This window comes from Stegastes partitus, unplaced genomic scaffold (genome assembly GCF_000690725.1).
Source record: "Stegastes partitus isolate 25-593 unplaced genomic scaffold, Stegastes_partitus-1.0.2 Scaffold1, whole genome shotgun sequence".
Classification (NCBI taxonomy): domain Eukaryota; kingdom Metazoa; phylum Chordata; class Actinopteri; family Pomacentridae; genus Stegastes; species Stegastes partitus.
In genome coordinates, this window is record NW_007577732.1 from 368758 (window position 1) to 380353 (window position 11596).

Below are 11596 nucleotides of genomic sequence, written 5' to 3' on the forward strand. Positions count from 1 at the left end.
TAAAGACAGAAGGAGATGGGAGAGGTGGCTTAAAAAGCGATGCTCTGTTGTTGGCCTGAGTTACAATTAGCATGCTGATTAAAGCCCACGAACAAAGGCCTTTGGAATGTAAGTTACCATCCATCACAACAACTAATTAGTTCGTCTCTGACCAGAATACAAGACTGGAGACACTGAAAACGGAGAAGCCTAAAAAAAAGAAGCAAAAACCTTTCCCTGCAACAGAAGAAACCTTTAAAAAAAAAAAAAAAAAAACTCCATTGGTTACTAAAACAAAAATATGGTTTGAGAAGATTTGTATTTTACAAACTTTGCAGACAAGAGGAACAAAGGCAGTCATAAGTAGAAGAAACCAAAAGAAGAAAGAAAAAACAGCCTAAAACTCTGAATTTTCTTTTTCCCTGACTCTCTGTGCGTTTCTTTCCAGGCAAAAAAGGGCACGAGAGAGATGCCAGCATAAACACTGTCCCACCCTTCTTCACAGCTCTCCCTTGTCCTCCCACACAGGGTCACAGACCTGGCTTTAACACTCCAGTTTACCCCAAACTACCTCAGACACCAGCGAGAGAATCAAAACAAAAAAAAAAGTGTAAATCACACGGCTTGTAGTGAGGGAAAACAAGATTCCCGCCATGCCGAGGTTAGGTTTCTCCCTTCTGTTGATATTTTTTAACCCCCTCAAGAAATTTATGTGAACTTTTTGTTTGTAAGATTTTTTTGAGAAGCTTAAGAAGACAGAGGTACAAAACCTCAAAAGTTCAACTGCTTCCTGGTAATAGTGGCAACTGCAAAACTTCACATGAAAAAATTAATTACTGTGATGTTTTGTTTCAAGGCACTAAAACGTACATATGCCTCATTTTGCTGTAGGCCAGCTGCAGATTTTTAAGTCTAAGTTAAAAAAAAAGAATTCTAAATATAGTCCACCAAAACTCTACAGGGGTTTAAGGAGAGCAAACAAACTTGACAGACTGACACCTGCTCTCCACAAACAAACCCAACAAATGTTTCTTTCTCCTGCTTCACCACCCAGGCTCCTATTTTCTGTCCCTTCTCGCAGCCGCCCCCCAACCACTACCACCTCCTCCCTGCTGCTTACCTTCAGGTTCCAGAGTGGCCTCCTCCTCCTTGGTGGCGGTGAGGGGTGGCCGGGCCACGCTGACGGTCAGAAGGGACAGCAGGACAGCGGCCAGCAGCCAGGCCCACGAGGCCATCCCGTTAGTGGGGGACAGCGCTCCCCATACCCCCCTTCTCCACCTCCCCCTGGACACTGATCCCATCTGAGGGAGTCCGCCCAACCATCAACTGCTGCCGGGTCGGCCTGTCACTCACTGGAATTCACCCAATCACCTGGGCTGAGAGGTGAAAGAGCAAGAGAAAAGGAGGAAGGGAAGGTGGAGGCGGAAATGATTGAAGAAATTTGTAGAGAAATACAGCAACAAAAAGAAGAGAAAGAACACAATATGTTAGTTGGGAACAATTACTGTGGATTCAAAGAGCTCGATTTGGCACAGTTTTTCACTTTATTGTACTTCTGACAAAGTGAGACGGACAAATGAAGCAACACATACGCAGAGTGTTTCAAAATGCTGTCAAACAAGCCATGCCACAGACATACCGAAGCTGTGAGGCACCAGCAGTCAACACAAAACCGCCCTATGTCTACCTTCACCTCAGATCTATAATTAAAAGTATTGAAATATATTTAAAGAAGCCAATTAGGAGTCCTCCTGTGAGCATTGTGTTCACAGCTCAAGTCAGTTTCATCCAGCTGCCATTAAGCTCGAAGATCAGTCTTCAGAAGTTTATTTCATTTCACACAAATCTGTTATTGAAAAATGATCCATCACCTGTTCCGTTTTACCACGCTGCTTGTATTTTTTCCTCCAAACTAATAACAAAATCTTTTTTCTTAACTGATGAGTCACAACATGTTTTGAAAAATCCCTGGCACAGGGTAGGCAACGGATCAGCCAGTTTGGCACCAGTTTCTTTGAGTTGAGCTTATTCTTGTGCGCAACAGATGCACTAAACCTGTTGCCTGTGCTGCTGCATTTGTGTTAATTCTATTCGCAAAGGACTATTTTTTAAAAATGACATTCCCGTGACTTGATTATGAGACCAGTACGGCTTTAACTGAAACGCAATATTGCAATATTGGGACGCGCACACATCAGTCTGTTTAGCTAGACATCTGCGGTTCAACCGCGGCGAAGGGTCTCTGGAGGTTTGGTGTAGTCACGCTTCCCTGCGCTCCTTCTGCTCCAGCTGGACGTATCGATCGGTTTTACCCGCAAAGACACATGTAATTTGACTTTTAGAGAGCGAAGCTGAAAAAGTGCACGTGCTGATTTATCTGTAATTCACCCCTCGGGAGCTGCAGGGGACACGGACGGTAACATAGGCTGCCTGGGTACATCCATGAATTTTAGCCAGACGTCTTAACTTTATTGGAGAAATGCAGCGGTCTGGTTTTTGCAATTAAGGCAGCTAATTCTGCACAGTGACAGCGAAGACACATGAATTATTAATGAAACGTAAACCAATCAACCATTGGGTTTAGCGCTGTCTAAGAACTTCTGCAGAGCGAATAGAGACCAGAATTACGCAGAAACCTCCATTTCTTTCACAACATTTAATATTGTTGTCCAGAACGAAATAAAAAAAAACACAAGATTATTCTGCAGCTATCAGATATTAAGTCATACAGATGATTCTTGTTTGTTTGTTTGCTTGCTTGCTTGCTTGTTTTAAAAAGACAAAAACTTTAGAGCTTTAAAAAAAAATCTAAAACTGACCAGAAAAAGGTTTAAAGACTGGATCTAATGCGCTCCTCAGTGCAGAACTTTGCGTTGCTGACGACATGACATTTGGACACACGAGAGACTTTGCTCCATACATGACCACAGCCTTCATTTAAACTCGGCCTTTGAATGAAATTTCTTGGCACTGACTGAATTTCTATTGAAATTCAAATCAGTTGGCTTTTCCACAATGGGGGCTCATTTGGAGCTGCTCAGTGATTTAGGGCTCCGGCACCAAGCAGTGAAAAAACAACTGCGGTCACGGGGTAATTGGCACCATAAATGCAATGTAGAAAATTAAGCAAAGTAATAAATAACCAGGACACTTGTTAATGGGCCCTAAAGTGATGATGCAAGGTGCTGTGTGGTTCCTCGCCTTCTAAAATAAACATGGACGGATTTCACTGGAGTCACTTTTTCACTTTGTGGAAGATTCGGAAAGTTGTATCCAAATTACGCACAAAGTTGGATATGATTTTTAGAAAATTCGAAACAGAAAACTTCAGGGAGAATTCTTTCACTGACTTCTGAAAAGTTTCTTGATTACAAAACGCTGTAAATTTAACTGCAAGTAGTATTTTTCTGCAGCAGTAAGAAACGAGCACAAACCCAAAACGCGCACAGCAAGTCTACTATCGCGGAGGCTCTGACAGCAGAAAACTTGACAGATGAGATTCTGAAGAAGCTTTAGACTTCTTCCCAGATGAGTTTTATCGTAAACAGAAAATACTTACCAGAGAGGACTAAAATCTCGGAGATCTCTGTTTTGGCATGCACAGATAAGGGAGGAGAGAGCATGAGCTGAATCCAGAGAGAGGAATGTCTCCAACACTACAACGCAGCAAAAAAAAAAAAAAATAAAAAAATCTGAGAGGCGCTGCCTTTTTTCAGCTTACTATTCCACAATCAGCCGGCATCAACTCAGATCAGAGGATATATTCCAAACCCGACTGGCAGCGTAGTCCAATGCCATGCAAGGAAATCCGAGTTTACACGCGTTATCCTTCGAAAACAGCTCGGAAAACCATATCGCTGTCCCCCCGAAACTTTCCTCCCCGTCACCAAGTTTCTTCTAGGGCGCAAAACATGCCCAGTGTTCCCGAGCAGCGCACTTGTCAACTAAATAGAAAAGTTTGCAGCGACTAATGAGCTTCAAAGGACAGAAGAGGATAGTTGCCCGATGCAAAATGTCATAAAATCCATCAGTGTGCGTTCCCCCGGTGAAAAGAGCGTCTTTCGCGGCTCCTTCTCGTCTTCCGCCGACAGTCTTCGCACTGTTTCTCAGACGCTTTGTCAGGTTTACTAGGTTTTTTTTCTCCTCCTTACGTCTCCACACACCGCCCTCCTTCTTCACTCCAGTGGGTGTCATTCCCCCCCTCAAGCACCCCCAGTGTAATTCGAGCCGCTTCCTGGCCGCACTGCCTTTGGGCCCTGCCTTCCTCCGCCCATCAAACTGCAGAGCTGCCTGCCTGGCTGCCCTGCGCTCAACTTGCTCAAACTCGGTCCAATGCGAGGTCCCCTGTTCCTCTGTGGAGCTGTCAGACCACAGTAACAACGCCGCTCAGTGGCCAAGACGTGATATCTGCGGGGGGAGACGCACACAGCGCGCACACTCCCGGCTCCAGACGCATCCATACAGTATGGAGCTGTGATTCTATTTCTACTGCAGGGGTGAAAGTATTCTGATATTTTTTCCAAACTAAAGGTATACATAGCACAATGTCAAATATCATTCATATCAAGAAAAACTGAGCTGAAGTATGGATAACATTAGAAAGTACATGCAGTGAAGTAAGAATAACATATTTACTTTGAAACGTGGCAGAAATGAAGTACTGCAGACAATGGAAATACTCAAATGAATTACATCACAATTTACAAAATCTTAGTACATGATGATGAATAAGGCTTGTTTAATTCCTAAGTCAGGCTTGTGTCTTGCTAAGGGACACTTTGGCACTTTGACCACAATGTCCTTTTCTACTCACTTTAGAAAGACACATGGGGAGTGAAATAATTTGTCACAATGAACTCCTGGATTTTATACGATATAAAGACATGGGAGCATTTCGTTTAAGTTTTATCAGCATTTTGTGTGCAGTGATGACTTTGCATTTGATGGACAGTGTTTGAGTGTCGTTAAATATTGTAATTGAATACAATTTTGAGGAACTTTTCATAAGTGTTTCCGTGTGATGCTCCTCTATACTTCTACTCACTTCAGTGAGAGATATTCTATTTTTTATTCCTCCACATTTATCCAACACCTATAGTTGACACAACACCACTACGATTTACTGTTAAAGAACAAAGTGGATTAAATAGTTAAAATGACTTGTACTATGACCAGTTACACAGTGATGTAGCCAGACAATTTTTACAAGGGCGGTCAGGCTAAGACCATTACTCACCCTGTGATTACACCAAAACTGACACCTCATTATTTAATTTTTAAATTTTTTATACGTTACAAATCCTTGTCGGCCAAATAGTCAGCCTTTTTGGGTCACTTGCTTTTATTGTTCGCTTATGCAGTCATGACTGCCACAAAAAAAAGTTCACCATGAATATTTTCTCAGGAGAATCTAATTTTCGCATTTGCACATTGCTGCACACTGTAAATATTTCTATTCATTACTTATGCTACCTTGAATTTTCTATACTTAATGTCTATTGACCTGCAACACTTGCTATTTTATACTTTTTCCATTTATCAGAGTTTAATCTTATGCACCGAAACACCACATAACATTCCTTGTATGTAAAAGCCTACCTGTTTTTAATTCTGATTCTACATAACAAGCTTCTTCACATAACCCACAACTGTCCTGTCTTTAATCTGAGGTGGCTTGTGGTCCCCCCAGGTCCCCCCTTAGCTCCACCCCTGCAGTGACACCATGACAAAACTTCTTGCATTTCTGTTATAATAGTCTAACATTGCAATCTATAGAAATGTAGCAGTCAAAGTGGTCACCTTTGATATTTTAAATGCATTTAGCTGCTGATATTTTCATGCTGTTGACTAAAGTTTTGAATGTAGGAGACACTTTTTACAGCTTGGGACATAATATCACAAGCATCCAGGAACTCTCAGTACAGCACTTGTGATAATAGAATGATAACATGAAAGAGCAAAGAAAAGAGTCAAAGTTAAAGAAAGTTTTTTATGATGTGCATCGTTGCAAAGTTTGGAATAACTTGAGTTCATAAGTTTTCCTATAAATGAACTGATCTGTCTGCGGCTACCCAGAGAGAGACTGAAGGCTGGCCCCCTGCAGCTTGTCCCCCACCGCTTCAAGCTGTCTCCTGCATTGGTTCAGGCGTTCAAGTGCTCTGAAAGAGACACAGGGGAGGGTGGAAGACTCTAATCTCTGCAGACTTTTTATTTTTGTCTCGCTTTCACTGCTGACGCCTCGTTTTTTTTTTTAAACATGGGAGGGAAAACGCTTCCATTCAATTTAAAAAGAGGCAGTAACAAGGCCTTTTCTTTTTTTCCTCTGAGGCAAAGGTTCGGCCTGTGAATGGAGAGTTCTACGTCTGTTTTTCTCTCCTCTTCCATCTCTGCCTCCACCAGTAAAGCCATCAGATAACAGCGAAGCTGACAGGTTGGCTAGAAATAAAGAGCAAGCTTGAGGTGAGGAAGGAAAGTTTGACTAATATCTCAAGAGTGGCACCAAATACCCCCCCCACACACACACACACACACACACACACACACACACACACACACACACACACTGTTTCTCCCTCTCTGTGTGTCTTTTTCCTCCCACTGCATAAGTCTATTTACAATCACCCAATTTATTTTCCATTGCTTGGGCATCCCACATTTGAAAGAACCCTCATCAAGCAGAGTCACATGGGTCTTTGACTGAGGGCTGGATGGACTCGGTGCCCTCTCACTGTGGTATCCATCAGCCTGTCATTGTAGCCCTGCATCTCCAGTGTTTTCCTTAGCCCCCTTTCTTCTGTAATCCACTTGTGCCAGCAGCCACAGTGTTTGGATTGAGGGAACAGAGTGAGAGGAAAAGAAAGTGACAAGCTGGTAGCGCACAATCAACACACCAGATGAACATATTGATTTCTCGTCATTGCTGATAGGACTCTTGAGGACGGTAGCTAATTGGAAGGCTTGTCCAATAAGGTGTTAATCAGAAAACAGCCCTAATTGCCGTTAGGATTAAAGCTGTGAGTGATGATAGGGGCTGAGTCACTCACCAGTCATTAACAACACCTCCTGTCGATATGCAAATTTAAGATGCTGTTGAAGTGAGCTAATCAACAACTCGCCATTACTCGACCAGCTAACTAGTTCACATTAAAGTCCCCATGCACTACTTAGCATGTTTTGCTGATTATACTTCAGTCAGATGCTTGATCTTCCTTTCCCTTGCAGAATGTGCACAGTTTGATACTTGAAAGCTGTTTTCGTATTTAATCTGCCAAAAGAAGAACGGTTTCCTTTGCTTAGATCTGAATTTACAATGTGTTAAGTGCAAACATGATTTTTTCAGTAACAATTAGTATGCAACTTATAAAACTGTGATGTGGAAAGGTGAGAATGGATGTTTTAGGAGAGCCGTTTCTAGCTTTTTAGAGGCCAAAATTCTCACATGGGGGTCTCCCTCCTTATTTCAAGCACTCACGAATACACACTATATCTGCATCACTTTCCATATGCTTAAAACTGGGAGCAAATGATCAGTTTTAATTGTCAAAAACACATTTTAATTTTACATCAAATTCAAGAAAAACATGCAAATTACACAAGATGAGCCATTAAATACTGTATCTCGCATACAATTATAAGTTGCAAAGTTAAACTTTTACCCTCTCTGCTCTAAGCCTTGTCGGATTATGCAACAGATAACACACTTGAATACAAACAGCATGCTCGATGCTGGATATCATCCTATCATCAGAGTGCTGGAGAAGTAGTCGTTGGTCCAAACAGGGTCTAAATCTTCAACATCACTATCAGTAGCATCACCTGAGCCAACAAGCCATCGCTCTGACACTATACACAGAACAGGGTTATGTTTGAAGGGCAGAGAGACAATTGTTGCATATAGTGGCAGTCCCGAGGCCCGTAAATACCAAAAAGTGTGAGTTTGTACTCGGGGAGAAGAAAATATGGTGATGCAACAGAGCTTTTTGGCAGTACCTAATCCCTGTGCACATGCATAGTTGCCTTTAATTCAGTTTTTTTTGTGATTAAGAAAAAATTTGTCAGACACAAATTATTAATCAAAGGGGAGGCATTTTATATGTCTTGAAACATGTCTGGAGGAGATCAGCCATAACTTGTGAAGCTTCATTACTTTATAGTGATAATATCTGACTTGGTGCCAGTAATTCTTCCCTTTATGGCCTGACTGCAGTCTGTCAGCTGACCGCTTTGATCCAGACCAAAGAATCTCTATCTGATGTATTGCTATAAAATTTTGCATTCATGGTGTCCAGAGGATGAATTCCAATAATGTATTGGGGATCTTTCTTCTTCTTTCTTCTAACTTCAGTTTCACTACTTAAACCAACAACAAGCTCATCACCTGTGCTTTGTGTTTAGCGTTACTTAGCGCTAAACACAAAGCACCATCCTAATCTTAGCATCATCCTAGTACTAAGATGGTGAACATGAAAACATCAGGGTTGTCAAATGAACATGTTAGTCGCTGTCACCCCTGTATACATACAGTTGAAACCAGAAATTGACATACATTGTATAAAAAGACATACAACCTTTTTTTTCTCACTGTCTGACATTAAACCAGACTAAACTTTTCCTGTTTTAGGTCAGTAAGTATTACCAAAATTATTTCTATTTGCTAAATGCCATAATAGTGAGAGACAGAATGGCAACTGTGAAGTACGGGGGTGGCAGCACCATGTTGTGGGGGTGTTTTGTTGTAGGAGGGACTGGTGTACTTCACAAAATAGATCGCATCATGAGGAAAGAACATTATGTGGAAATATTGAAGCAAAATCTCAAGACATCAGCCAGGAAGTTAAAGCTTGGCCGCAAATGGGTCTTCCAAATGGACAATGACCCTCAGCATACTGCCAGATTAGTTACAAAGTGGCTTAAGGACAACAAAGTCAATGTTTTGGAATGGCCATCACAAAGCCCTGATCTCAGTCCTGGAGAACATTTATGGGCAGAGCTGAAAAGGTGTGTGTGAGCAAGTCGGCCAACAAACCTAACTCAGTTACACCAATTCTGTCAGGAGTTTAAAGGCAATGCTAACAAATACTAAGGAAATATATGTAAACTTCTGACTTTGAAGAAAGTAATAAAAAAAATCTCTAAAAAAACAAATCTCTCTCTTATTGTTCTGGCATTTAGCAAATAGAAATAATTTTGGTAATCCTAACTGACCTAAAACAGGAAAAGTTTAGTCACATTTAATGTCAGACTGTGAGGGGGGAAAAAAAAGGTTATGTGTCTTTTTATACAGTGTATGTAAACTTCTGGTTTCAACCATACAAGGTGCTAGCATGGCTGGAGACTTGCAGATTGGACTTCATGAACTGCCATATCTCCAGTGATGGAAGAAGTATCCAGTTTCTTTACTTCAGTAAAACTTAAAAAATTTAAAAAAAAAAAAAAAAACAGTTTATCTCCTCTTATTGATATATTGTTATGTATGACATCATGAGATTACTATTAGCGAAGTGTGTCAGCAGCATGTTACTGTTGCAGCTGCTACAAATGGATTTATATACAGGGAGAGCAGATCAACCTAAAGCAGTGTCAGATGATTAATAGCAGAAAAAGAAGAACAAAGTTCTGAGACATAAATCTGTTTTAATTTTTGGAGTTTTCCTCTAATCGTCGTTTTTGCTGAGGTATTGGATAATTTGAACATAGAGTAGAAATTCAGAGGTAAAAATCAGTATTTGGTTCAGCTGCCCCCGCGACCCGACCCCGGATAAGCGGAAGACAATGGATGGATGGATGGTTCAGCTGTTGACAGCTCACAGACATCTGAAATGGCTACACACTGCTTTTTGTAAGAAGCCATAAAGGCTGGAAACTGGTGGTTTAATCTTTACTAATAGCTTGTAATTTAAAAGCTTTTTCTATCATCCATTGTATAAAATCTTCATTTTAAAAGCAACTAAAGCTGTGAGATGCATTTAATGGGGTAGAAAGTATAATGTTTCCTTCTGAAATGTAGTGGAGTAGAAGCATAAAGCAATGGAAACACATGAATAAAGCACAAGTAATTAAAAACTGTGTTCCAGTGCAACATTTGGACAAATGTACTTAGTTACTTTCCACCAATGCAGGTCAGAGACAAGTGAATTTTGAGCAACCACAGTCATTCCAACATGTCTCTTATCCTAACTGTGTTATTTTAGTGAAAACATAGGCAATGATTGTGGTGTACGCTTCTATTGGAGTCAATCAACCATTATACAGAGCATTTTTACTGCAGTGGCACATAGACAATCCACTCCCTTACAGCAAACAGGGCCAGAACACCAAACCCCTCCCTCCATGCCTCTGAATGCTATGGAAGATTAACGGAGATATTCACTACTGAGAATTACAGAGCACAAAACAGACTTGTTCTCCTTCAGAAGAGCATTCTTTCTTCTTCCTTGAGGGTGCTGCAGTTAATCATGAATGGCAGTGATATGTTATTCTAACTTCACTATGCCAAATCCTAGAGAAAACCCCCATTTTTCTCCCAATGTATCACTGACACTGCATAATTAAAACATCAAACATCATACGTGGGTGAGTCATATCCTGTGCAGAATATGAAACAAATGCTGTGTGTGCTGGGGGAAGGGGAGGTTTGGAGGTAAAAGTAAAAGGTAGAAGCACACCTCAGGGTCTAATTTGAACCATGTAGCTTCTCTGCAGCTGTGTAAGAGGATCCTGAGAGAAAGTGTGAAAGGAAAGTTTAGGTGTTTGGTGAGAGAAGGAAATCAGTAGCAGGAGTACAAGAAATGCGCTTGAAGATGGCAAAGTATTTGTTAAGAAACCTCTTTTTCTCTTCATGTGGGCACTCTAAGCATTTTCTCCAGCAGAGAGACCAGCTCTTACTGCTGAACTCTCCTACTCTGCCTGACATGAATCATCTTGCGCTATCAGAGTCCTTTTGCTTTTACCTCAGGAGGTATCACCCCATAAGTCAGCGGGTCCGTCCTCCACACTGTCACTGATACACCGTAATAACCTCGTCTGGACCAGGCAGGCCTCCACTGTCCTCTCCTCCCCCTCAGCAGGTAACAGAGAGCAGGGCTACAGGGAGTGGATGGAGGGGGAGTGGAGGGTCAATCATCCAGATTCCTCACATGTTTCCACCTCAGTACTCCAGAGTGTTTGAAATAGCTGGGATGCCTGCAGATTGAGCTCGCCGTGAAGCTCAGCTGAAAGGGGAACTTAAGGAGAGCGGGGAGGCTGATGTTTCCACCTTGAAACTGGGAGTTTGGTAGTTTCAACTCCTTCAAGCTGCAATGGGAAGCAGCAGCACATGAGGCAGAAACATGGGTTGCCCTGCACTATTGCAGTTTTACTTCCAATCAGAATGTCAACTTTCACTCCCACCTGACTGGCACTATTATCCCTAATAAAAATAACACAGGACTTTTTCCAGGCAGAAACATACAGAAACGCTGAGTGGAACTGACAACTTTATACCTCCATATAAAATGAGGAATGAATAGAGCTTTTTCCTGGCTTTTCAATAGTGACAAGGATTTCTCCCTCACTTTTTCACTCTCCGTCTTTGTCTCACTTTTTATGTCATCCATTCCTTCCCCATTTTATTCGCGGC

At 41.5% G+C, this 11596-nt stretch overlaps 1 protein-coding gene across 6 annotated transcripts in view; it reads right to left on the reverse strand.

The window, feature by feature from the left end:
* The window catches only part of fgfr2 (fibroblast growth factor receptor 2), a 41449-nt gene extending 37350 nt beyond the window's left edge, over positions 1–4099 (reverse strand). For all 6 annotated transcript variants that reach the window (XM_008298486.1, XM_008298415.1, XM_008298189.1 and 3 more), the window contains exons 1-2: positions 3539–4099; positions 1100–1355 (exon numbers count right to left, since the gene is read on the reverse strand). In XM_008298486.1, coding sequence (XP_008296708.1) covers positions 1100–1280 — 181 coding nt within the window. In that variant the 5' untranslated portion in view covers positions 1281–1355; positions 3539–4099. The remainder of the gene's footprint in view (positions 1–1099; positions 1356–3538) is intronic.
* Between the last annotated feature and the right edge of the window lie 7497 nt (positions 4100–11596).